Source organism: Paroedura picta, chromosome 9 (genome assembly GCF_049243985.1).
Source record: "Paroedura picta isolate Pp20150507F chromosome 9, Ppicta_v3.0, whole genome shotgun sequence".
In the NCBI taxonomy this organism is placed as follows: Eukaryota; Metazoa; Chordata; class Lepidosauria; order Squamata; family Gekkonidae; genus Paroedura; species Paroedura picta.
Window position 1 is genome coordinate 43,808,723 of NC_135377.1, and position 27,153 is coordinate 43,835,875.

Consider the following 27,153-nt stretch of genomic DNA (forward strand, 5'->3'; position numbering starts at 1 on the left):
AACATGGTATGCCAGTTTCCTAATTGGAAAAGTATGACTAGGTTAGAAACTCCCAACATAGTGCAGCATTCCTGGGCTCAGGAAGTCAGGCAAACTGTAGCTTGATCAAGAAGAAGAAGAAGAAGAAGAGTTGGTTCTTATATGCCGCTTTTCCCTACCCGAAGGAGGCTCAAAGCGGCTTACAGTCGCCTTCCCATTCCTCCCCCCACAACAGACACCCTGTGGGGTGGGTGAGGCTGAGAGAGCACTGATATCACTGCCCGGTCAGAACAGTTTTTTATCAGTGCCGTGGCGAGCCCAAGGTCACCCAGCTGGTTGCATGTGGGGGAGCGCAGAATCGAACCTGGCATGCCAGATTACAAGTCCGCACTCCTAACCACTACACCAAACTGGCTCAACACCTTCCCCTCCTTTGGTAAAATGGACGTTAACCATTAAAGTATTCTGTTGCTGTCTTTCCTACCCACTGTCAAACAGCCATGTGATGCAACTGTATGTTAAGTGTACAGAAGAATGGACAAGTCGTAGAAAAAAGAGAAAAATGACCATGTGGGAACTCTCCACAAGTGACCTCAAGGTCATTGTTAGTGATCTAAGACCAGGTAACAGGCTGACTAGCTTGGGAATCTAGCAGAGCCCACAGTCCAGTTCCTTGGATAATATTGTGTTCTTCTGCAGGTGCAGAGTCTAATTAAAGGCATGTTAAAGTCACCTGTTTATCAAATCTCTGCTAATCAGTAAATATGTTCTGAGTCCTGTGCTGCAGGACAAGAGGAGTTCAAATAAACCTTCTGATAAGAGCTCATTGAGAAGAAGGGATAAGACGGTTATCCCTTCTTCAAGTGACCAGAACCATCTCAGGGTGGGAATGTGACCAGTCCAGGATCACTTGGAAAATTTCATAGCATGGGGAATCCTATTCAGACACTAACCATTGAACAGTCCGGACACAGCTAAAAGAATTAATATTTGTAACTGTAGTTATCTAGCTGCTGAATATGAAGGAATGCCTCCTCCCACATATTTTATTTATAGTTCTTCTTTCTCACTCTCAAGGCAGATTACACAGTGAAAGACAATGCAAGCACCAACAAGCATTGTACTAGGGTCAGAGTTGCAGAAATCTGAAATAAAGCATGATTATTAACATGGCATGTCCAACGAAGTAGTGTACTTGCTCCACGCATGTCCATTTAAACATGGAGGCATCCTCACTAGTGACCGATAATGCAGAATTATGTCTCCTGTCCTCAAACAAGAAAATTAAATTCCAATCTCCCATTTGAATTTTTTCATCTAGAGTTTAACCCAAACAAATGATAACCTTACAAACTTAGCTTGTTATTCCTGTAAATCCCTTGGATCTGTTAAGCATCTTTATGTTGTACCATTGATCATAGCTCATCCTCTTTATGTGGGGACTTGCAATTCCAATTTCATTGTGCCTGAGGAAGTGTATACGAAGGCTTACACCTTGAATAAAATTTTTGTTGGATTTAAAGGTGCCACAGAACTCAAACTTTGTTCTACTGCTTCAGACCAACACGGTTTGGTCTGTTTTGCAAACTGTTTCATGGATCTGTTTTGCAAACTGTTTCATGTAAGCAAATTAAAAACAGAGAGCTTAAAACAGCACTTTGAGGAGACCATACAACATGCTTTGCTCCCTTGCTAGCACCAGGATGCTGCTACATTATTTACTGATTTAAGAAAAAACAGTAAAAATTTTATCATTTTGGAATTTTCCCATCTATTTAATGGTTGTGAACAAAACCAGAATGAAAGAAAGACTGCTAGCCACAGAGAGGGTCCTGCAGACCTAGTAAGACACAAGAGGTTCATGGTTCAAATTAAAGACAACCCCTTAAGGCATAGGGAGGGGGGGGGGAGCTAGCTTTGTAGAGCAGCTGCCATTGCAGCACAGAAAAGGAGGTCACTCCAACAGGATACGGAAAGCAGCCCCAAGCAATATTATAAATGGAACAAATCCCAAGGGATTGCCTGCAAGCCAACAGTCATGTCCTTCAGAAGTCACAGAACTTATGGTGGAAATATTTTCTTTCTAAAAGAAATTTACTTGGAAGGCTGAAGAGTCCACACATAAAAGCCCACCTACCCCCAAGTGCAAACCTTCTGATCCTGACTGGCAATCTACTTCGCTAGGAGCACACACTTTTCTGTGCATTGCTTACTGAGTTGCAAGTTCCACTAAATTTAGCAGACTGAGCCCCAGTGAGTGCACACAGGCTTGAAATACTAGTTATTAGGAGAAAATAGTTATTTCCAGCAAGGTATGTAACAATTAAAAGGCACAAGGTTTCAATCTAAAGAGGACTAAAATCTTATCATCTGTGTTGTGCTTTTTATCCCCCCCAAATGAACTGTGTTGCAGCTGTGTAAACCACATCAGTATCTGAATATGCAAAACTGCTTCTCTTATTATGCCCCACTACAGCAGCTTCACTAATCTGAAAAGGTGCAACCTTACTCATGGGTAACATCAACAGAATCCCCACTTTTCCATGGACACTTGCTATGTTGCCCTGGGTGGATCATATGCACTCAGCCTAACTCAACCACACAGGAGCATTTTGAGGATAATAGGGAGATGAGAATGATGTATGCAGTTTTGGATTCCCCACCTTGAGAAAAAGACAGCGTATAAATACTGTAAATAAAAGAACCTGGACTCCTCCAGTTCAGCAGTTCTGCCTTAGGACAGGGGTAGTCAAGTCAACCTGTGGTCCTCCAGATGTGTTTGCTGGTAGGGGCTCATAGGAATTGTAGTCCATGGGCATCTGAAGGACCACAGGTTGACTACCCCTGCCTTAGGACACTGCAATAGCACTATAACTGCTCTTCCTTGGATGTGTTTCAGTTATTGAGGATTTAGGAAACGGTGGTTGAGGAAGTACTTGATTCTTTCGTATCATAACTGAGGAGGGCAAAGAGCAAAATAACCAAGTTGGATGCACAGAACACTGTATTGCTTCTTTAAAGCAGCACTAGTGCCAGCTGCTAGAGGTGGTCATGAAGCCCACCCTGAAGAAGTCTTCCCTGGACCTGAACAATCTGAACAGCAATGAGCCAGGAACAGATTCAATACTCCCTACCTCTTTTCTCACTGGTGGTAGTCAAGCATTTATTTCAATATCATTCTAGGGTAAGTGTTAACAAAAAGTATAAACAGAAAAGACTTGTGTTTCTGACCCACAATGCAGCAGAAAGTGTTGAGGTGTGCATACCTTGATCACAGGGGCCACTCAAAAGAACAGGTGCTTTCAAATACATCATGCTTAACCGCATCATCTTTCAAGTGGAACAAGTCTTCAGAGAGCACACATAATCAAGGACTGCTTAAAGCAAGCTAAAGGCACTTTCACAAGTGGATTCAGGTACACTTGGGAATCCCTCACACATGAAAAAATGTGGTTGAGACCTCAGATGTACTACTACTTTTCACATTCACTCCATGTATGAAAACCAACCAAAACCTAAGTACACGCGTAGGCAGATGATCTGGTCACATAGGGCAATGAAACTAAGTCATCCAAAAGAGCTTAAACACAGGTGTTTTTTTCTGGGGGGGGAGACCTTCCATCTGGAAATATTTTAACTGAATAACTCCTGTTGCACATAGCATCAGAATTACAAATCTGAAAGCAAGTGCTATACTATTACATTATTTCATGCTGTAAGTTACTATTTGTGGCAAAGATAGCCTTTCAAAAGTAGGTTGGGGAGTTTTATTAGGATGAAAGTTCTTACAAAAGTCAGCTTCCTGGCACTAAAATACATAAACACTTGAGAGTCAAGTGATTCTGATTTGAGCAGAAAGAACTCTATGGATAAAGCATGCCATAGTACAAAAAAGATGCACATTCCACTTGAATAATTCAGTAATAAGTGTGTATACTTATAATCCTGTTATCTACATCCAAGCTGGAACTTCACGAAACTGTCAAAGATCCACAAGAGATGAATTTTTATATTCAGCTATCCAGCCCTCTTTCTCTTGCCTCCATAATGACATTTCTATAAGTCCTTTCAAATGTAACCAACATAATGTTTTACATATTGAGACAAATTACTGTAAATGTAATGTCAGTTTATGTATTATGCCCAAGATTCATGTATGCATGTCACTTTCAGTGGCTCCAACAGATTCTTAATCTGTACCTGGAGGTAACAAACACTGAACAAAGTGTGTCATGTTAGTTAATAGACAGTTATTAAACTGAAATATTCTGGCTCTTTGCCACATCATTTTAAGCAATACATTACCAACAAAATTATAAACTTCTTGACCCTTCACATGTCATCAACATTTGTGTTATCAATATGTTTAGCCCAAAGCTACAATGTAATCAGTCACTTAAATTGCATATATCTTTCACACATAAGACAATAATTAAGTTCCTTTTGCTCTAGGAGAATGTTCTATAGGCCAATAAACTGCATTCCTTAATCCTATTAATAGAAGACAAAATAATCTATTTTCATGCAGACATTTTCTGCTTAAACTGACCGATGCTGGTAATTTTAGAGATGAGATTGGACTTTAATGGACAAAGAAGAAGAGCTGGATTTTTGTACCCCACTTTTTACTACTCAAAGGAGTCTCAAAATAGCTAACAATTCCCTTCCTCTCCCCACAACAGACACCTGTGAGGGAGGTGGGGCTGAAAGAGCTCTAACAGGACTGTGACTGTCCCAAGTTCACCCAGCTGGCTGCATGGGGAGGAGTAGGGAATCAAACAAATCTGCAGATTAGAGGCCACTGCTCTTAAACACTACACCTCTTTACACAGGGTATGGAATTACAATTGAATGGATGGGGTATCATTAACATTATTTTGCTCCCTTATATATTTGGGAAACAGTCTCCTGGGAGGAGACTGTCCAGGGCCCTGTCCGTCCAGGTCCACCCTGATTGGCCCTCCCCATCCAGCTCCCGCCCTCCCTCCTTGCCTGTTAGAAGCCTTAAGGCTGTGGCCTCCATTTGCGCCCACAAGGAGAGAGGCAGCGACAGGGCTTTGCTGCCCACAGGTACGCTCCTGCTGGGAGGGAGAGTTTGGAGCCTCCCCGCAGGCCGCAAAGCCTTGTTGCTGCTGGCGGGGGGGGGGCTTCCCACTCCCTTTAGCCCACTTTTCAGGCCAAAGGGAGCCGTGGCCACGCTCTCACGCCCTCCTCCCTGCCTTCCCTTTCAAAGCCCATTTTTAAAATGGGCTTTGATACTAGTTTAATAAATAATACTACAGGATTAGAGCTGTAGCATCAATCAGAAATCTAAAAGAAGAAAAGCATAGGTTTTAACATGACATAAAATGATACACACATTTCATAATAGGATCCTGGGTTCTATTAAGCTAAACATAGTAGTACAGAACACAGTCCCAACTAATTTACCTATGTGACTTTGTGAATCATTTAGTGCATGCCCTCACGGAAACAGGCTGATGATCACCCAAACTGGCCACTGCAGTCCATGAATATTTGATTGTCTATAAGGCAATTTGAGATGCCGACATAAAAAGCTAAGCTGGTGTTACTTGCAATAAAAACACTGGAGGTGGCACTCTGAACAGAGGTACAATAATTTGGTGGGTTTTTTTAACGGGCAAAGTTCAGATGTTCCAATTTAACTTTTCATTGGCTTTGGCACACTGGACACAGCACATTGTCATAAAACCAAACTCAGGCAGGACAGTCAAACAAAATTGTGTAGCAACAGCTATTGTCTCCCCCCTCCCAACACACACACACAGCTGGTAACCTATAGATCTACTTGAATTTGGATGCAATTTCACCTTTATGTTTAATTTTGAGAGTGATTGAAGTATTGTCAGATAGTCAGTCATGGTAAACTCTTCAGCAGGGCAGTATAATTGTCAGGAATTCGTGTAAGTGTAAGAAACGGAACTTAGATGGCGTGAATCGGGGTTCATGACAATAACAGGAAGTGCTCACCTGCAGTCAGAAGTGGTGGTGGTGAAAGGCACTGCCAACCCCTTCATGAGGTTTTCAAGGCAAAGAGGTGGTTTGTCATTGCCTGCCTCTGCATACTGACCCTTGCTTTCCTTGACGGCTTCCCATTCAAGTATGGCCAACCCTGCTTAGCTTCCAAGCCCTGATTAACCCAGTTTGGCAAATACTCTTTCCTTTCTGCTCTTAGGATTATATGCAACATTGTAACCAAAAGATATATAAGAAGATGGCAGACATGTACAGTGGCCCTTCCCCTACATGTCCACTCAAGAGGCCACTGGAAAGAAACAGCTTGGATAAGCTGGAAACAATAAGGGAACTCAGTGGTATCCAGAACCAAACACACTACTGGGAATCTAATTAACATGCATTCGTGCCTCCCTTCATAAAAGTCTACATTGTCCTGAGAGGTCCACTTGCAACACTAAGCTGTTGATTTTTGCAGTCAAGGAGAATGCAGCTGAAATAGGATGAGCGTGGAAACCAAAGAGGTAAGCATGCTACAAAAACTTGTACATATTGCAGCATGAGCAGAACATTTCTTTCAACCTTTCAACTGATAAAAGGTGGCCGCCAATAAGAGACTGGATAGCATCGACCCTGTTACTTTAGGAGAGTGGACGTGAGAAGAGAGATTTCAAGATGCGGAAAGATCCTGCTGTATTTTAAAAGATGGTGTTAAAGATCTCCTCCCTAGACAGTGTTTTACTAAAGTAACCTCAATATGCAATAGGTTATTGGGCAGTTAAAAAATCATGCAAGACAACACAATCTGCAACTTAAAAGATACACAGCTTCTCATCAATGCCTTAAACACTACTATGCTCTATTTTGTACCGTTAGCCACATGACTCTCCTAAGCAGTAAAAAGAAGACTCAAGTGACCTTCTTGAACCCATGGTTCAACTCAACCCAGTTTGGTATCCACTACCTCAAGCCTTCTGATAGCACTGGAACTTCCATCTATAGGCTAGGTATATAGACTGGTGGTCTAAGGCTGTACTTTAGGCCATGGAACTACGGATTCAGAGCTTGATAGGGAAGAATCATAATAACATGCTACAAACAGGGAGCTTCAGAAATTCTCCTATGTTAAGAAGAGACCAACCATCATCATCTTTAAAGACACAGTATTCTTATAACACAGAACCCTCAATGTGAAAAGCAGCAATGACACTTCGTAATCTCTTAGAGATCTCAGCATTTCCTCACAACCAGTATGGTAATAAGATTTGTACATACCAGACTGTCATGTCTGACACAAGATCAATATCTGGTTGTGAACCTGTTTTAGCTGCAATATTTATTTATCAGCTTTAGAAACATGCACACTTGCAATGAAGCGACTCAGTGCTACATATTTAAATTAGTGATTCATGGTGTATACAGGCCTAAAGCCATATTCTTCCATTTCAAGGCCATACTTTCATCTCTGAAGAATAGAACATAGTTTATTTTTTCTTTTTTATACATGACCTGAAAGCATTCTGATTCTTTTTAAAGGGGTGTTTCCAAGATAGCATTTCCTAAATCAAATAACCTGTTATCACAATGCTTTTAACAATTATTTCTAAGCCTTCCAATCCATTTACGACACACACACAACCCTCCATCACTCACTCTCACGTTGGGAATCATGATTTTAACTCAAGTAGCTGGAGTATAATGTCTGCTGTAAACAGGAGCCTCTCACCATAGAAAGGATGTGTATGATTACAACTGAAATAAAAACGGTCCTTATATGCCGCTTTTCACGACCCGAAGGAGGCTCAAAGCGGATTACAGTTGCCTTCCCTTTCCTCTCCCCACAACAGACACTCTGTGAGGTGGGTGAGGCTGAGAGAGCCCTGATATCACTGCTCAGACAGAACAGCTCTATCAGTGCGCCCGCACCTCCCGACCCATCCCGTGGCACAACGCTGGTTGCTACAGGTGGGAACAGCTGCTTTGGCGGCCAAATCACACAGCCCTAATTGGAACCCTACCATTAACATGTTCCAAACTAGGAACAATAACAGGCAGCCATTGAGGAAACCCACCAGTACAGATGGTGGTGGAATCTACGGAGACCTCATGGGGTTTTCAAGGCAGAAGTGTTTTGCCATTCTATGGTCTCTGTGTAGCAGCCCTGGACCTGCTTGGTGGTCCCCCACCCAAGTACTAACCAGGGCTGAACCTGCTCCAAGATCTGATACTATTGCATCACTCTGGGCCAACCAGCAGGTGAGTACTGTTACTTGGACCAATACTGGCCTCCTGAAGCAATTTCAGGACAGTAAAATGGTATGTCTGTGTGTGTGTGTGTGTGGGGTAAGAGTTAAGACTCCTCTCCACATGACCTTGATCCAAATCAAGCCAGTGTGCCTGGGGACTGTTGACTGCAGACATCCCCCCACCCAAAAAAAAAGTCTGATCAAAAGTTACTAGGGAAGACACAGGGATGCATGACAACTTTGTAAATACATGAATTGGTGAAACTCCAGCTGAGCCTTGGTCCTTAAATCCCAGGTATGTGTATGTGTGATCCTTCTGGGGTGTGCACCAAGTCGTTTCTTCACTTCTACTTCCCTGTCTGAAGTTTAAAAATGTCTCTCTGGCTGGTAATAAATATCCTTATTGCTCTGTTTGCTTTTGTCCCAGGGCTTAAAGTGAATTGAAGAAGAGCTGGGGTTTTTGTACCCTGCTTCTTACTACCTGAAGGAGTTTGAAAACAGTTTACAATTACCTACCCTTCCCTCTGGCCTCACTCCTCATCCATACCTACCCGACCTGACCCAGAGAAAGAGCCAGCTGGCAGCTGTCTCCTTGTCCCTGTTGGGGGGGGGGGCAACTCCACCCACTGTCTTGCTGCTACTCTGCTCAGGCTCCCTGTGGTGGTGTCTATCCCTTCCCCGGGGGGCACAGAATGGTGGTGTTTGCAGGATGCTGGGAGCATGCATAAGATGGAGGTAGTGGTCATGGTGCTGCAGTTGGTGCTTGGCCGGCCTACAAGGTAGGCCAATGAGGTAGCGTGCTCAGCATAGACACCCCCAGAGGCTCCGCAGATCTCACCTCACTCCTTTGCATGCTCTTTCTACCCCCCCCCCCCCAGATGGTGAGGCCCCACAAATGGGAGGCAGCAGCACCTGCTTCAAGTGAGGCAACTGCTAGGAGACGTTCAGTAAGCACAGGAAGGGGGCCTCAAGGCAGACAGGTGGGTGGCCATCTGGTGCTGTCTCTTGTGATGCTTCTCCTTCCCTTCCTCTCTGCTTTGGGTACCTCCAGCTGCCAAGGCTGCCTCTTGTGCAGCCAGCAGCTCCGAGAACGTGCGAGAGTTTGCAAGAGATCTGCCCTCATCCCCCCACTTCTGAAGCACACTGCCACTGCACAGCTATGCTGCGCATGTGGCATAAGGTGTTTTCACATTAATAAATTGTAATTGGCTAGCCTTTTTGCATCTCTTAAGACCTACGCTTCAGGAGGCACAGAAACTATGAGAATATACCCACAATGTAACTGTTACATACCCTCCATTACATTAGCTAGAAATAGTTTGACTTGTAGCATAATGAGCAAGAGCCTCAAGAGAAACCTTGGAAGCTCCAGTAACCAGTGTACTGAGTGAAGGCAGGCTGCATGATGAGCGTTTCATGACTGGAGCTGTGAGCACCTCAAGGGGAACTTGCAAAAATATTCACTAAGCCTCTTCGTTCTTTCATGCGTGTGTGTTAGAGCGGTGGTCCCTGGCACCGGGCTGCGGCTCCCTCTCCCCACCCCCCCTTGCAGTACGAAACTTCCCAGCAAGCTTCTTACTGTGGGAGGGGGGGAGAGAGGGAAGCAGGGCTGCGCATGCGCACATGCACCATGTGTGGCTGAAACAGGTGCAATGTCACATGTGCGGCTCGGTCGTGCATGCACACTGCGCATGCGTGGCCGCACAATCACCCTCCCTGCTGCCACCGGTCTGCAACCTGTAAAAGGTTGCGGACCACTGTGTTAGAGGAACAGAAATCCCTCAAATATTACATGGATGGAAAAACTATGCTCAGGAAAGGAGACTGATTCACACCTGAATGTTTTACAACCAACAGAATGAAGTCTGAGTCCAGTGGCAGCCTTAAACCCAACAAAGATTAACTCCCAATATAAGCTTTCATGTGCATCCACACTTCTTCAGATACCAAGCGTGCACATGAAAGCTTATACCCAGAATTACACTTTATTGGTCTTAAAGATGCTACTGGAGTCAAATGTTGTCCTATTGCTTCAGAGTAACACGAGTACCCATGTGAAGCTATATTACAATCCAGTTTTTCAGTCTCACTTATGGGTTCAAACTAGGGCTATATTGCATGTTTTTACGCGAAAGCACAGGTCTTCTCATTTTATGGGTATTGATTGTTGAAGAGCAATTATTATGTAGGTGCTCAACAGGAAGCTGGAACCAGAGGCAAAACTTCTACTATGATACAAAATGGCCTGTAGATGCTTAGAATTCAAGAAAGCAACCTATACATTCTAAGGTTGCGTACACACACAAAGATCCTGCATGCCTTAATGGGTGCTACCATTTACACAACACAAAATGTTGAGCTTTTTTGTTTTGATGACTCTAATGCTCCTCTCCATGGGCATTTGGCACGTTTAATGCTAAGTATTACTACAGCACGTTTAACAAGGTCAGAACCACATCAGTGACAGCAAGATGTCCAAGAAGCAACCATCACATAGCCTCTAGAATTATATAAAAAGCAAAAGTTAGAAATAATTACTACCTTATTTTCCGGCAATCTTTGCCTATTTAGTATTGAATAACATGAAAGCTTAATGGAAAAGGGAGGGACCTGGAAAAGTTCTACATTCTCATGATTTAAAGTCTTTTAGCAGTAATTAAGGTAGATAAAAGTACATTCTAAATGCAGCACGTAGACAGCCACTAATTTATTAAAATTTCAAGGACCACACCCAAGCTCAAAGGCAAGTTAATACTCTCACAGGCTGTTAATTTGCTATTATGGTCAGTCTGGATTCCCTCAGCATCTGTACTCTGAGAAGCAGGATATCCTAGTCAAAGTTCGCACAGGCTACACCAAGGGGTAGTCAAACTGCGGCCCTCCAGATGTCCATGGACTACAATTCCCAGGAGCCCCTGCCAGCATTCGCTGGCAGGGGCTTCTGGGAATTGTGGTCCATGGACATCTGGAGGGCCACAGTTTGACTACCCCTGGGCTACACAGTCTTCATTACTTGCACATTCCGAACTGTATCTGAGTGGACACTCACAGAAGTAGGGAACAACCAAAGCCTAAGCCCTTCTCATTTTCTTTTCCTGCTTCCATGAAGCCACATGGCCTAGCTTGAAATACATTATTGAAGTTTCCTGCTCTTTGTGATTTGCTTTTTACATCTGATTTTAACAGCATAGAAAGACTCCATAAGCTTATTTGCCTCACTGAAATAAAAAAGCTCTCCTGCTAAAAGTGAAGTAGGAATGTTCAGTGAGGTTAAAATTTATTGCAATTTAATTTCTTTGACTTGGAATTTGATAGCACTGACCACCAATAAGAAAGATGCTGGAAGTGAAGTCTGAAGTAGTCAATTCATTCATCTCTGCATTTTCAGACTCCCCCCCCCACACACAAACATGTATCACCCTTTCTCTTACTCCTAAGAATCTGTCACTAATGTTAACAGCATTGCTATACTATGACAAAGAATTAAGAGAGGCTCCCCAACATTCATTTCCTAATGCCTATTAAGTATTTCTAGAAAGTGGCTGGGGTCAGGTGGAGCCTATATTTATTTAATTTATTGATTTTATTTGCTTACTGCCACTCCCAGACTACCTGGCTTGTGGCGGTTTACACTGCTAAAACAATAAAACACAATAAAATATTATATGCAAAATAACAAAAATCCAAAATGGCAGCAACAATAATCTCCCAAGAACTGTGCCCGCTGCCATCAGACCGCCGAACCCCATGCCTCGAGGAAGATGTGGAGACATGTAGGAATCTGGTTGTCTCCCTGAGGCAGGGCCCCCAGGATCTTCCTTGCCCTGGCCTCAACCAAATACCTGGTGGAAGAGCTCCATCTTGCAGGCCCTGAAGAACTGTGTCACTCCCGGCAGGGCTCTCAGCATTTCTGGGAGCTCATTCTACCAAGTAGGGATGGTGAACATCATGGCTGCTAACTGGCTGCTGGAGATTTGATTGGTGGTAAGAATAAAAACACTGCTTTGGCAGCACCTACCATTAAAGGAGAGGAATTTCACTGGATGAAGATCAGCTGCAGAAGCTGTTTTGTGGCAGTGCCCATCCTGTCATGTCAAAATTCCCAAGTGCCCACAGGCTCAGAAAGGTTGGGGAAGCCTGAGTTAAAATGAATGGCCTGGACATCTAAGCACTATGAAAGTTGGCTTGGTATTTACTGTTACAGTGAAATAGAGGGCATTTGCTGCTGAAAGATCACTGTTACATATTTTGATTATTTTAAAATTTTCTTTTGCTACTTAAATCCAGGAAGAGATCTCATTAAGCTGAAGGAATACTTCACTGCTGAAGAAAACCCAAGCGGAAAAGGGGTAGGCTAAGGTCTGTTAAGAACAGAAGTTCTTACAGAATATTGGAAATGGGGTGTGTGAAAAAAGATTTTGGAAAGGCAAAAAGGTTTTGAAATGTTGAGAGAGAATCTAAATGGAGAGTAGAAGGACCTGTGATTTGCCTTTGAGAGGTGTCAAACTGTGACATCATGAGTGTCATCACCACAGCAGAAAAGACATGGGGAGTAACTCTTATAAGAGAAGCAAACGAAAAATCACTCCCACTGTGTTTAGCTACTAGAACTCACAGTCACTGTTGTACAAACTAGAGTCCTCCGCCTATAAAACTGATAAACACATGCAGCTGTCTGAAGCATCCTGTAACATATTTTACCATGCAGAAATAATGCTCAGCTAAAAGATCCAGAAACAAGCCACCATAATTTTGTATGTACCTCAACTCCAGATGTAGATGAATCCAATGGTCTCTTTTTCCTTGGCCCAATGGCTGCCAGAGCTGCAAGATTAGCCTCCCTTTGTTGCATTTGTGCCAGTTCTAATTGCTGCATCTAATTTCAGAGAAAAACGAGGAAGGTATGAATTAAAGTTAGATTACAGTGCCATGAAAGCTTCAGCTGGACTCAAGCCATCAGCCCCAGGCCTGCTATTTACACAAAGTCAGCATATTTTAAACAAAAGAAAAAGTCAGAATTTATCACACTCAAACTTGACCTATTAGCTCACACAATATTATGGTCCTTTGCAATGTGGAGTTAGTAGCATTAAGTCTACAACAACACATTTCAGCATGGTTTAAGAACAATGCATTGGATTCTAGGGTCTGTTGCGGCTAACATGAAGTGCTACCATTAGCAACTCTGAGCTAACTTAGCCCTGCTGCCCCTGCTGTAGCCCAGTGAGTGCACCAAAATACTGCTTTTCAGGGATGAGCCCCCACAAACAGGGGTAAACAGCGTAAGGAGCAAACTGGATTTGAAATGAGAGGAGCAAATCAAAAGCCGCATTCCACTTCTAGTGGCAAAAACTGAACCAACAGAATAAATTCAGATCCTGGCTCTGATTTGTAACAAGTTATAAGAAGTGAGCAAAGCACTTGTTGTTAGTTGTGAAGTTGTGTCCGACCCATTGTGACCCCAAAGACAATGATCCTCCAGGCCTTCCTGTCCTTTACCATTCCCCGGAGTCCATTTAAGTTTGCACCTACTGCTTCAGTGACTCCATCCAGCCACCTCATTCTCTGTCGTCCCCTTCTTCTTTTGCCCTCGATCGCTCCCAGCATTAGGCTCTTCTCCAGGGAGTCCTTCCTTCTCATGAGGTGGCCAAAGTATTTGAGTTTCATCTTCAGGATCTGGCCTTCTAAAGAGCAGTCAGGGCTGATCTCCTCTAGGACTGACCGGTTTGTTCGCCTTGCAGTCCAAGGGACTCGCAAGAGTCTTCTCCAGCACCAGAGTTCAAAAGCCTCAATTCTTTGATGCTCGGCCTTCCTTATGGTCCAACTTTCACAGCCATACATTTCAACTGGGAAGACCATAGACTTGACTAGACGCACTTTTGTTGGCAGGGTGATGTCTCTGCTTTTTAGGATGGTGTCTAGATTTGCCATAGCTTTCCTCCCCAGGAACAAGAGTCTTTCTTTGCTGCAGTCCTCATCTGCAGTAATCTTGGAGCCCAGGAAAATAAAATCTGTCACTACCTCCAATTCTTACCACTTCTAAATAAAACTGGAGGCAAGAATTACGTAAACCGCTTTTGGACACCCCTCCCCCCCAATGAACACTGAGCTCATTGTAAGACTGAATTTCATCGAAGCCACCCATGCACATGTGAGAATGCTATGCTATGAATGAACCAACTACTAAGTAATATTGCCTTGCAAGTGACATCTAGATTCCTGAGATGTTAGGACTAATGTGGCTTGTTCACACATGCAGGTAATCATTGATAATCATGCAAGTATAAACCAGCCCTTTATTATGTGGCTTGAGGGGTGAAGTCTTTCACAACGGCTTACTGGATGGGAAAGGTACTTCTCTCTTTCAACCAGAAAACAAAAATTCTGAGACTTAGTGGGTATCAGACTTGTATCAGCATTACTCTACATTTGTTCTGAAAAAAGATCAGAAGCCAGCTAGAAAGCATTTCAAGCCTATTTTCCCATTCTTCGATTTTCCCCATCTGCTCCAAGTACAAAGATTTTTTAAAAACCAGTGTAAAGATCAAATTGCTATGAAAACGTCTCTGAAATTGTAAAATGGTCTTTGTTGCTGCTGGCCTTTTTAATAATATATAAGTTTTAAAACTCTGGTCTTGAAGCAGTCTGGAGTTTCCAGGTGACACAATAACCATTTTAGTTAATCTGACCTGAAGCACAAATAAAGTGAGGTACATTTTTAAAGCCCTTCCCAATAGTGAAATGGCATTTGCAGCATAGCTGTAATCACATGAAGCAATTTTTAAGAAGCTAAGACTTCTCTGCTCAGTTCTAAAATAGACTTTTACATACTACATCAATTGTTTTTTTTTACTTTTGTAAAGTTTCAGTATGCCATACTTCGATATAATTAGGGAACCCTAGTCTTTATTTGGCAAGAATACTACTACCTTGTTGCTTATGATAAGACATGAGTGAAACTGGGGGAGAGAAGAGATCACCATCCCAGGTTATGGAAGTCCACCCCCTGGAGGATAGGAGCTGCATAAGAAGGCAGGGGAGATCATAAGCCAGGAGGAGGCAAGCCTATGGGGAGAGTCTGTCCAAGCACCTTGACTATGGGTCGATGCTGGCTAGACTTTGTGGGTATGGTCTCAAGAGATGGCATTCCTTGAGACTGAGAAGAGGGTGGAGTTATGAGCCAGGAGGGTTGGGCCCTAATCAATAGGGGTGGGCTCTGTTATTAGACTGCAGCCCTAAAGCTATGATGTACAGCAGCTGGGAGTGGCTGGAAGCAGAGGAGGAGCTGGGGTTGGTGAAGACTGAGAGAACCTGAAGGAATGGAGTTAACTGCCCAAAGGCAGGAGACTACTGGTCACCTCTAACATGAGTCCCCAACAGCAACACAGGAGTTGAGTTGCAGTTGCTACATCCCAGTAATCCTTTCAGGTGCATGGCTGCAGAGGAAAGGATGCGCAATAATGGGTTTAAAACTACAAGTGTAATGATATAGGCTAGATATCAGGAAAAAATTTTTCACAGTCAGAGTAGTTCAGCAGTGGAATAGGCTGCCTAAGGAGGTGGTGAGCTCCCCCTCACTGGCAGTCTTCAAGCAAAGGCTGGATACACACTTTTGTTGGATGCTTTAGGATGCTTTGGCCTGATCCTGCATTGAGCAGGGGGTTGGACTAGATGGCCTGTATGGCCCCTTCCAACTCTATGATTCTGTGATCCATCACCTAACCTGTTTTGGGCCTCAGCCCTACAGGCCCTGTGCCTGACTCCACCCACCCTAGTCCCAGTCAACCTATTTATAGCATCTAATGCTACAGACAGCAGTTCACGGTCACTTCTGCTGTTGTATAACATTGTCCGAACCTTATGTCATCTTGAAAATGAAACATGCCTTGCTGAAATAAAAAGAAAGCACTGATTTACCTCATATGCAAGGAAATGTTATCCTGCACAAAGCTCAGTGAAGGTACAGAATGGACAATTTTCACTTTGCAAAGATATTTCATTTGAGTGTAGTTTCATTCATTGCCTCAAGACTTCTCATCACATCCCACCAGTAAGCTATGCAAGCCCTTAATGAAACAGTCATTTAACACTGCTGAACTTGAGTACTAGGAAAAATATAACACCATAGAATTTTACTGTTTCATTTAATATAGTCACCTATTGTGCCATTTACCAGGCAATCTCAGTAAGTGGTTAACCTTAAACCAGCTGGCTACTGATCTTGGTACACCTTGTAAGTTTTCAGAAAATGAATAATTAACCAGAATATGAAGTTCTAAGACTGTACTATATAAAAACCAAATGGGATTTGGGAATATTGAAAAAACTGATATTTTGCAAGTTCCCAAACCCAGACATCTTCCTGACAGATTCTAAATGGAGAAATATATTTGAGTTCAGCTTTTATTTCAAAAATACTATTCATTATAGATGGGATAAAATATAATAAGGGAAAGCCAGTTTTGTCCACTTACCATTATGATGGTACCTACTGCTAAGGACTGGCATGAACCAAAAAAAGGAGTTTGGTTAGGTTTGGGGCAGCTACTCAACCAACCCCAAAAGGGCTCCATTTGAACTGGTCTGGTGAGTTCAGTTCCCCATTTCTCCTAGCATCTCTGAACCCTGGAAAGGACTTCCCTTCCATCTTTCTCCCAGCCATGACTCACCAGGGCCAGGAGAAAGGAGAAGGAATGCCTGTGAGTTGTGCTTCCCCCTGCTGCAAATGGGGGAGTGAAACAGAGAGGTTTAATGGCGTGCAGCCTAACAGCTGACCGGCTCTATATATTGGGTTGCATTCTACTACAACCATTGCTTGGACCCACCTGTGAGGGGACATGACTTAAACAGTCATATGTGGATTAAAACTCCTTTGAAATAATTAAAGTAATGCATTAACTACTAAATCACATTTACTGATTGAATGTTCTCTGCTCTCCAACACAGAACATCCTTTAAAGCTCAGCATACATAAAGTACTTTGATATTTTATTTTTTTACTTTCCAACCTGCTCCAGTCCACCAATATCTGTTTGTATGGTATCCAAACAAATACAGTTTAAATTCTTGGGAATTTATTCAAAAGGTGAGCTTTACTCAAAGGTGGACTTTGTGACTTTTCTCCCCAGGTTGGCTGCGCTATGTCTGTCAGTCTCAATTGTACCATTCTATTCATGTACATTCACAGAGCCTGCACATGCCTGGCTTATGCCCTTCCTTTTTCCTTGGATGAGAAGGTTTGAGATAAGAGAAGGGCAGGACTAGTTTGAATTTACTGTAGGGACATAGGATGGGTCTATTCTAAGTACTACAGAGTCCTTGTGGTACACAAATACTTCCTTTCTAACTGACAAGGCCTCCAGTTCCAATATTCTCCTAGCAGAGGTCACTGCCCCCAGAAAGGCAACCTTTTATGATAGGTGTCTTAGCTCTGTAAGGTTTTGTTCAAGGAGAGTGCTGGTGAATGCTTGTAAGACTTTAGTTAAAATCCTGGTGGAGAATGTATGTCTCGCTGGGGGGTGCTACCATTCTCTAGGTTGATATCGGTTCTATTGGGCTTGTTGGTTCGGTACATTGGGAGTCTTTGGCCATTGGTTGATTGCACTTGCTCTTGCATATGTGGCTATTGTCTTCTTTGTCCTGCAGAAAGCATAGATTGTTTTCCCCATAGGAAACAATAGAGGATGGTAGAAGAACCAAATGGGCTCCATAGGAGTCTATAAAATTGGACATCTTCTTAGTTCAATATGCTTGAAAATTGGAGGTTCTTTAGTGGACAACAGTCACTCCAGCTCCTCAGAAAGATTCTCCACAGGGAATAATGGACCCAAATAATTTAAAAATTCTGACCCCTTCCCAGATATGAAAACTGAACCAGGCCTGGTGACCCAGTAATTTGGAATATCAATAATTATGCCCTCTGCAATGTATAGATTTGGAAAAAAATATTTTTTTCTGTTGCACATACCTATTAAGATAATATTTTACCCAGGCAATTTGAGGTTGGTTTAATAATTATCAAAAGACTTTCTCTTTGAACTGCATTCCCATTTTTCACTATGTCAATATCACAATTATTTTTTCAGGGATGGGTGGATGATCGGCTATCTTAAGTACTATATTATGGTACAATATTGGGAGCTGTATAGTAAAAAACCATGCAATTAACGGTTCAATCATTTTCCCTATTAAACATAACATCAGGGCTTAACTTAGGGACAATGTGGGGAGGCAACAGAATTATTTAAAGTACAGCATTTTCTGTACTGTGTTCAAATGTCACTGCAGCTATTTACATGCAAAATTTTCAGAACTTTAAACCTAGAAGCTCCCAGCTCTGACTTGGATATGCTCTGTGTATACAAAAATAGCTTTACCCCAATATTTCAAATGATTCTTCCTCCCAACACACACCTGAAATGCAACAGCTGATGCTATCTGAAAGGAGTTATTGAAATATGTCTTATCCTAGCTAATCCAAACATTGCCAGTATGGCAGCGCCCAGGCCTAGCACTCTTTTCTTTTCTGCATCCACTGCAGAAAACTTCTTGCTTGTGCTGTCATTTCTTGTCTAAACTAAAGCAACCTTCTCCTCACTAGTCTTTCACTGCACTCGTGGTTGCGTTGGAGTGACTGAATTTTGTGTTATGTCACTATAGTATTTAAAGGTTCAAGGCATATTTTCACAAGAACATTCTAGTGTGACCACTCTTGGGGAAAGAACACAGATTTGTTGCAGGCAGTGGTACAGAAACACTGATGGGTTGAGACTATAAATTGCACATGATGTCTATTTCTGTAAACATAAATTCTGAGGTTGGAGATGGAGTTCTTTCATTGCTGCTCTTCCTCTACTTTGTAGAATTTCTTTCACTTCAGTTGAACTAATTTTGGAACTGATTTTGAAACCATTTTTTCTGGATTGCCATTTGTTTTGCCTCAGCTCCTACATTAATCCAAACAATAAGGGACTTTATAGCATTCATAAATAACCTGCTGCTGCTGCTATTGGCACCTAGAAGCCAACCGTGGCAATGTTAAGCAACAACAAATTTCATAGTTCAAGAGGCACAGTTAAGAAAAAGGTTGCTCAGGAAAAAAAATCACTCATTTACCAGAGAGATCCTTAAAAGTGGCATGAAATCAGTCAAGTAACTATAGAAACCAATTTCTTCAGCTCTGTATCACACATCTCACACCTCAATTGTCTTTATTATTGTCTGCTGTCAGATCCTTAATCAGAAATGTGAACAGGCTTGATTTATTCAGTGGGGAAAAGAATCTGTAGGTCAAGTAAAAAAAATTTCTCACTCTCACAGTCTTCAACCTTAGGTATTTTCATTTAATTCTGTTCCCACTAGCTCTGGGGGCAACTCCAGTGAGATCCAATATTAAGGCTCAATTAAAATAAGCTCCAATTAGTGGAGCTTTTTTCTCTCCGGCTAGAAAAGTCAGGAAATGGATATTGGGAAATGTAAAAAGTCAGCTACTGAGAGGAGGCTGCAGCAGACATAAATGAACTTATTTGTTGATTTCTGCAGTTGCTATGCAGAGGCCTCTGGGAGTAAAAGCTTAACCAGTCTAAGCTATAAACTAAAACCCCTGCAGCTAAACATGAACTGTGTGAAACAAGGGCTCCATTCCAGAACAGAAAACTGCTGGGCCCAGAAAATTAAAAGCCAGAGGCGTTTTCCATTTAAAACTAAATCCCAGTACCGCCTCCCAGCCAAAGAATTATAAGCAGTATCAGATTTACAAAATGAACAATTACCCTGGAAAAATGTAGCCTATTGTACGGTCCCAGATGCTAAAACTCAAAGTGTCTTTTTTTCTAATCCCACATTATATTCCTACCAAGCACACTGCTATATAGTTTAGGCCTGTCTAGAAACAGTTCTTTGTAAACTATGAAAATAAAATGTTAAAAGCTCATAATTCATTGACCTCATTTGAAGTGCTGCCCTTGCCTGTAGCAGTTCCTGTCCTTCCCCAAGGCCTCTGCAAATGGTATGCAACAGCAAAATAAACCCTGACCTAATTGCCAGGAGAGGGCTGCCAATCTTCCCTCAAAAACACAAAGGCAGGCATGGTAACTTAGAAGGCCTACCTCCTTTGCTTTCTGCTTCAATCGCAGCTGTTCTGGATCTTCTTTATTGGAACGGCTCTATCAAAAAAAGGAAGTTAATACAAATTACAAACAGCTAAACACAAACATATACAACATGTCCTTAAAATATTTAATAAGTTACAATTTTCCTTTTTGATCAGAAAGTTTAGCTGTAGGGGCTGAATGCCTCAGTCCAGACTGGCTCCCTACAACACTCCCTTCACCAGGGACTCCTGCCTCTGTTCTAGCCCAGAGGAAACAAACTAAAAATGATGCTAACATTGTCAGTCAGGTCCAGTCTAAGCGTGATGATGTTCATGTCAGCAAAGACCAGGAAGGGGCGGGGGGACTAAGGGGGGAAAGAGAAAGATCCATTTTTAGTTAGGTGCAGCAGGCTTCCTTAAGTAAACAATTTTAGCTCCCAATCTAGAGCATATAGAGACTCTGAAATGTCATTTACAAAGGCTACAATAACAGGCTACTTTTTATTTTGGAGCTCTAGCTGTCAATGGGATATTCTCAGCCAAAACTGAGGAAGAAAAAATCCCTGTGTAGTAGCTGAGTTGTTATGGATATGAGCTGGAAGTTTCCCATTTGAATGTCTGCGCAGTCACCCATTTGGCACAGGCTTTCTCACCGTTTTTACTGTTGAGAAATCCCTGAAACATTTTTCAACCTTCAAGAAACCCCAGAAGTGATGCAATCTTCCAGAATATGTTTGGGAAGCATAGCTGTGAACGTGCCCTCCCAAGGTTCCTTCCATTTGGGAAACCTTCCAGGGCTGTCCAGAAACCCAAGGGTTGAGGAAGCCTGATTTAGCAAGAGGATATTATCAGGCAGACTAATGTATAGTTATTTTGAAGGACCAATGTGATTTATTTATTTTTTATTTATTAATTACATTAATATACTGCCCTCCCCAGAGGCTCAGGGCAGTTTACATGGAACACTGGAAGAGGAACAATATAGAGAAGTCATTAATCACTAATCAATGAATAAAGGTACAATAAATGGAAATAATAAATTCGTAACTAAAACATGAGGACATGGTCGGTAGAGGAATTAGTTTCAGTTTCATAGGAGGGAAGTTCGGGGGCCCAGTGGAAGAGTTTGGAGCTAGTGGACCTCAATTGAATATGCCTGGTGGGAGAGCTCCCTCCCTGTGGAATTGTTCTATAACCATTATGGCCCTGATCTCCTCTGGAAGTTGGTTCTACCAGGTGGGGGCCAGGAGGGAGAAAGTTCTGACCTTGGTTGAGGTCAAGTGAGCTTCCTTGGGACCAGGGATCGCCAGGCTGTTGGAGGTGGCAGAGCGTAAAGCTCTTTGAGGAGTATGGGCAGGGAGGTGGTCCATCAGGTACACTGGGCCCTGACTGCATATGGCCTTAAAGGTAATTACCAAAGCCTTAAGTCTGGTCCGGAATTCGACTGGAAGCCAGCGCAATAGTTGGAGAATGGGCCAGATGTGGGACCTCTGAGGTATTGCTGTGGGGACCCTGGCCGCTGCATTCTGGACCTGCTGTCATTTCTGGATCAAGGTTAAGGGCATAGAACAGGTTACAGAAGTCCAGTCTAGAGGTGGCTGTTGCATGGATCACTGTGGCTAGGTGTTTCGGGGCCAGGTAGGGTGCTAGTAGTTTGGCTTGGCGAATGTGATAGAATGCCAGACATGCTACTAACATGACGTGAGCCTCCACTAAGAGGGAGGTATCGAGAATCATGCCCAGGTTCCTCGCAGAGTGAACCACTTATAGCTATACTCAGTCAAGGTTAGGGAGGTGCGCTTCCTCGCTTGGACCCTTCTTACCCAGCCACAGGACCTCCATCTTTGAAGGGCTGAGCTTCAGACAACTCTGCTTCAGCCACCTCATCTTAGAAGTGATACCGTACAAATAGCTGAAGGACTGTGAAAGGTTAATTCTTCATAGAGAAGGTTGCGTGACAGGCTGTTCCAAGCAATCTGATTGGTTAGAACCAACTGTACAGAGAAAAACTTCTGAACTGGATGCTGAGGTGTCATCAGATTTCTGCCTTAACACAGCTGAGTATGATTTCAGCACAACTGAGAAGAGTGCTGACAGTTTCAGAATTCAGCCGTGACTGAGAGCTGTGTGACACAGACTGAGATTTTGGGGAAAGTTGACAAAGAAATTTGGGAAGTAGGCAAAGATTCTCATTTCGGCTACAGAAAGGGGATAGATCTTCTACAAACAGAAGAAAATTCCCTACCCACTCAAACAGGGAGTTGGCTCTAAAGAGTGCTTAAGTCCCTGGTCTAATGTGGTTAGAAACTACCCTTGGGGATCTTAAGAGTCAGTTAAAAACTCAAAATGAGTACTGGTGTTTGAAGAGAAAGGGTTTAGGTACTGGAAACCAAAAGAGTCAGAGAAGACTCAGTGTATTAGAGTGATTGGGAAAACACTGGAAGCCTCTCAATATAAATACTTAAGCAACTGAATAGCTTAAGAAATTCTCATTGATCTGAAACATAAGAACTGAAGTATGTGCATGTACCTACTTTACCCCAACTATATATTGGGTTACCTCAGACATTTTTCAAACTCCGATTTCACATTACCTTTACCCTCTATGTTAAATAAAATATTTTGCTATTTTTGAATTTCAAAATGCTTCAAGTAGCATTTAAGCTGTTTTAAGTTAAAGGGCTCCTGATCCTTCCTTCAGGTGCCAATTGCTAAAAAATCATACTGTGACAGGTTAGGGACAGCCAGAATTCTTCAATAAAGAACAAAACACTTTACTAGAACAGCTAAGTCAATAAAGGGAAGGAGAAATGAAGGAAAAAAATCTTGCTTCAGAGGGAGGGAAGTAGATGGGAGCAGTCATAACTGAAGGCTATGATCTACTACATAGATTAATGCTGGCCTTCTACAGACTCTGGAGTCAACCCCCAGTCATGCTTGCCCTTCTCCTTAGCTTACTGTATAGGAAGAGGTATTGTTCTTTCTCTGGACCATGTATTTTACCTTCCAAACCTCCCTCCAATACTGCTATGTTCACTGCTGGCTTTGCCACCACTGGTTCCTCCTGCTGTTCCCACCTCTTTTGCTGGACAGACACTCCTCTACTCTGTTTTGATGTGGAAGACATATTCTCTACTGTGTTTGATGAAACGGAAGTCCTCACAGATGTGATGACCATGAGTTCCGCCCCCCTGAGTGCACTAGAAGAAGGTTGGAAGTGGCTGTCATGGAGGTGGCCAGTGGTGGCAGTGGCCAAGGAGGCTGGCCCAGCCACAGGGACCAAATTGCAGAGTCCAGGGCAACCACAGGAGTGGCGTGGGCCTACCTGGCAAGTCCCAGGCAGCAGTGGAGGTGGCCTGGCCAAGCTCTGCTCTCACCGCATGGGCTGGTCCAGCCAGCTGCGGCATTGTGGGAAGCTGTATGAGTCTGTGTGTGCGTGACAGAGGTATGGGGGGAGGGCAGGGAGATGGAGGGGAAAAGGAGTTTCTATGTGTGTGAAAGAGGGGGGGGGGAGGTGGGAGAGGCCAGGGAAGTTGTTGGGGATGCAAGAGGTAATGGTAAGAGAAAAGGGAGGAGTGGTGGGAGGAATATCTTTCTCTGTGTGTGCGGACTTGTGCTAGCTCAACTCAGTGCCACGGCAGCCCCCCGCCCCCCCCCCCCCCATGTGGATGTGTTTCACATCAGGGGCAAAAATCCTTTTGCAGAGATAGCTAGAGAAGCCACATAAGGACAGCTGGCATCCCACAATGTTACTGTGACATCTCATTTTTATCCTTTAACTTTGAGGATTTTTAAATCCCTTTTGTTTTTTTAGGCTTTCAGATTTTCTACAAACTTGGGAGTGGTCTTCTAGATTTGTAGGAAAATCCCATCATCCTATTGTTCGGATTTGTGATCAACAGTCTAAGGTCTATTACTCAGAATTAGATATTTTGATTGTAATGTTTCTATATTTAACAGACTTCTGCTGAAGAATGACTCATCTTCATACAATATGAAAGAAACAGGTAAGTGGATCTTTCTTCATTGATATGGATTCAGATCAGCAGGAGGGGTATGTAAGGGTTCCCCGGGCTTTTCCATCATGCCAGAAAACCTTGTTAAAATCTCATATTCCGCACAAAACATTTGGAATCTGTAGACTCATCAACTAAGTTAGGGACCCCTTTGATGTCCAAGTAGGGGGCGGGAACAGGAAGTGCATTTACCCGCCCTGGCAGGCGTCCCAGGCCAGAAACTTGGGTGTGACCATTGATGCCTCCCTGACTATGGAGGCGCAGGTCAGGAAAGTAGCCGGCCAAGCATTTTCCCATCTTCGCCAAGCTCAGCTATTAGCGCCCTACCTGTTCCCCGAACACCTGGCCACTGTGATCCATGCAACGGTCACCTCCAGATTAGATTTCTGTAACTCGCTCTACGCGGGTCTACCCCTGTCTCTGATCCGGAAACTCCAGCTAGTACAAAATGCAGCTGCTAGGGTCCTCACCGGCACACCTTGGAGGGCCCACATCCAGCCTGTGCTGAGGCAGCTGCACTGGTTACCAATTGCTGTCCGGATCCGGTTCAAGGTTCTGGTTCTAACCTTTAAGGCTTTATGCGGGCTGGGACCCACATACCTGAGGGACCACCTAGTGCCCTATGCCCCCCGCAGGGCTCTGCGAGTGAGAATCTTCTGGTCATTCCCGGCCCTAGGGAAGCACGCCTACCAGGGGCAGGGCCTTTTCGGTCCTGGCCCCCACCTGGTGGAATGAGCTCCCGGGAGAGCTGCGGGCCCTGCGGGACCCTTCAACGTTCCGCAGGGCCTGCAAGACGGAGCTCTTCCGCCAGGTCTATGGTTGAGGCTGGGGCTGCTGGGGTACATCAACTGCTCTCCCCAGGGCTTCTTCTTGAACATCGTTGACCTCCTTCTCCTCCACCCCCCCTTTTTTAGGAATGGGGGTAGGACGGGGATCTCATTATTGTGCCGCCATGTTGTGACATTTTAAGTCTTTTAATGGGAGTTTTAATGGGGTTTTTAAGACACTGTAACCCGCCACGAGCCATTTGGGAGTGGCGGGAAATAAATTGAAATAATAATAACAACAACAACAACAACAACAACAACTTCACTCTGACTATGTGTCTCTTATATGGACCCATCAATGCACCACTTAAACCAAAAAAAATTCAAAAAGAAAGTCTAGAGAAGGCTTTCTCAACCAGGGTTTCATGAAACCCTGGAAGTTTCTTGGCAGTCCTGGAAGGAGTTCCTGAATGCGTGGGAATTACGTTTTATATATTTTAAAAACATTTATTAGGTGATATAACCATATAGGGTCATAGTAACCCCCCCCCCCCCCGGCCAATGATGGGCCTGGAAGGAGTGGGAGGGAGAGGGGCCCCAGATGGGCACATACATAGCTATGCTTCCCAGCCATATTCTACATCAGTGGTCCCCAACCTGTGGTCCGCGGCCCGGTGCCGGGCCGCAAATGCCATGGCGCCGGGCCGCGGCTCCCTCTCCCGCCCCCCCCGCAGTAAAAAAATTCCCAGGCCGCAAGCTTGCGGCCCGGGAAGCTTCTTACTGCGGGGAGGGCGGGGAGAGGGAATCAGGGCCGCGGGTGCGGCTCGATGCGCGGGCGTGGCCTGCGGGCGCGGCTCGATGCGCGGGCAAGGTCCCCGCGGGCGCAGCTCGATGCCCTGCCGGTCCCCAGCCTAATAAAGGTTGGGGACCACTGTTCTACATCATTATGCCACTTCTGGGGTGTCTTCATGCCTGAAGAATGTTTTAGGGGCTTATCAACAGTAAAGAGAGAAAATAATAGCTTGTCTAGGATGTATAGTTGCTCTAGGTCTTGTGACTGACAAACCTTTCCACATGCTCTCACCTTGGCTGCTCGAAGCAACATTTCCCGTTGTTCTTCATCCTTTCTCTCCTTCTCCATGTGATCCAATTTTTCAAGAAACCTCAGTTGAGTCCGAGTGTCACTAGACATTGCATACCTGTTGTTGTCCTGAAAGGGAACTAGGATTGCTGGTTATGATTTTACAGATCAGGAAGGATCACTAGCCCCAACTGTCCTGGTTTAAAACCAATTTCCCATTTGTTTTGTTAATTATGATGCAACAAATATTCCAGACAATCATTTTCAAAAAGTTCCTATGAATATTTGCTCATCAAGTGAGGTAAGATCTCTATATGTGAAGCACTTTTTTCCAAGGACAATCTGTCTATTTATAGACAACTATTAAATCAGGTCTCTCTACTTTCTCTCCCGACTGATAATCCAGGTATCTGAAGGAAGAATTTTAGCTCAAGTCCAGTTTTAAGCTGCCAAGCCCTAGGACAGATTTAGCATTCAACAGTAGCCAGAGGAAGTCCAAGGAAATTTGTATGTAGTGAATAAAGGGAGATGATCACCACCTGCACTGTAATTTAATCTATGAAATAACTGGGAATTTGATGATTTACAAGGGAAGACTGGGGAGAAAATTGACACATTTTACAAGACATTTAGACCTTTCCTTAAAGCTTGGTTTTTCAGGTGCTGAAAGCCACTGCAACAATAGAGCCAAAATTTCTCCTTTGACTTCATGGAAATGTATCTTTCCTCATGGAGCTTTCAATCATGCCTCTTGTTCCACTTGGCTGGGGAAAGACTATACTTAATTTCCAGAATAGGCAGACAGCCATGTTACAGAAATATTGTTGTTAGAAAGGATTTTGGAAATCACTACTGATGGCAATTGGAGAAAGTTCTGTTTTTGAGTGCAATATGCACCCTGTTAAAAACACCATGAATCTCACTTCATGCCAAATTTCATACAGCACTGATCATCCAACTCAGAGGATGGTCATCAACTATCTAAAGTTGTTCCCTG

The 27,153-nt window shown here is 43.5% G+C and overlaps 1 protein-coding gene across 1 annotated transcript in view; it reads right to left on the minus strand.

Moving 5' to 3' along the window:
* Positions 1-27,153, minus strand: part of TAF4B (TATA-box binding protein associated factor 4b) — a 113,707-nt gene that overhangs the window by 42,502 nt on the left and 44,052 nt on the right. Inside the window, exons 12-14 of the mRNA XM_077352555.1 lie at positions 26,160-26,285; positions 20,309-20,365; positions 12,964-13,077 (exon numbers count right to left, since the gene is read on the minus strand). Coding sequence (XP_077208670.1) covers positions 12,964-13,077; positions 20,309-20,365; positions 26,160-26,285 — 297 coding nt within the window. The remainder of the gene's footprint in view (positions 1-12,963; positions 13,078-20,308; positions 20,366-26,159; positions 26,286-27,153) is intronic.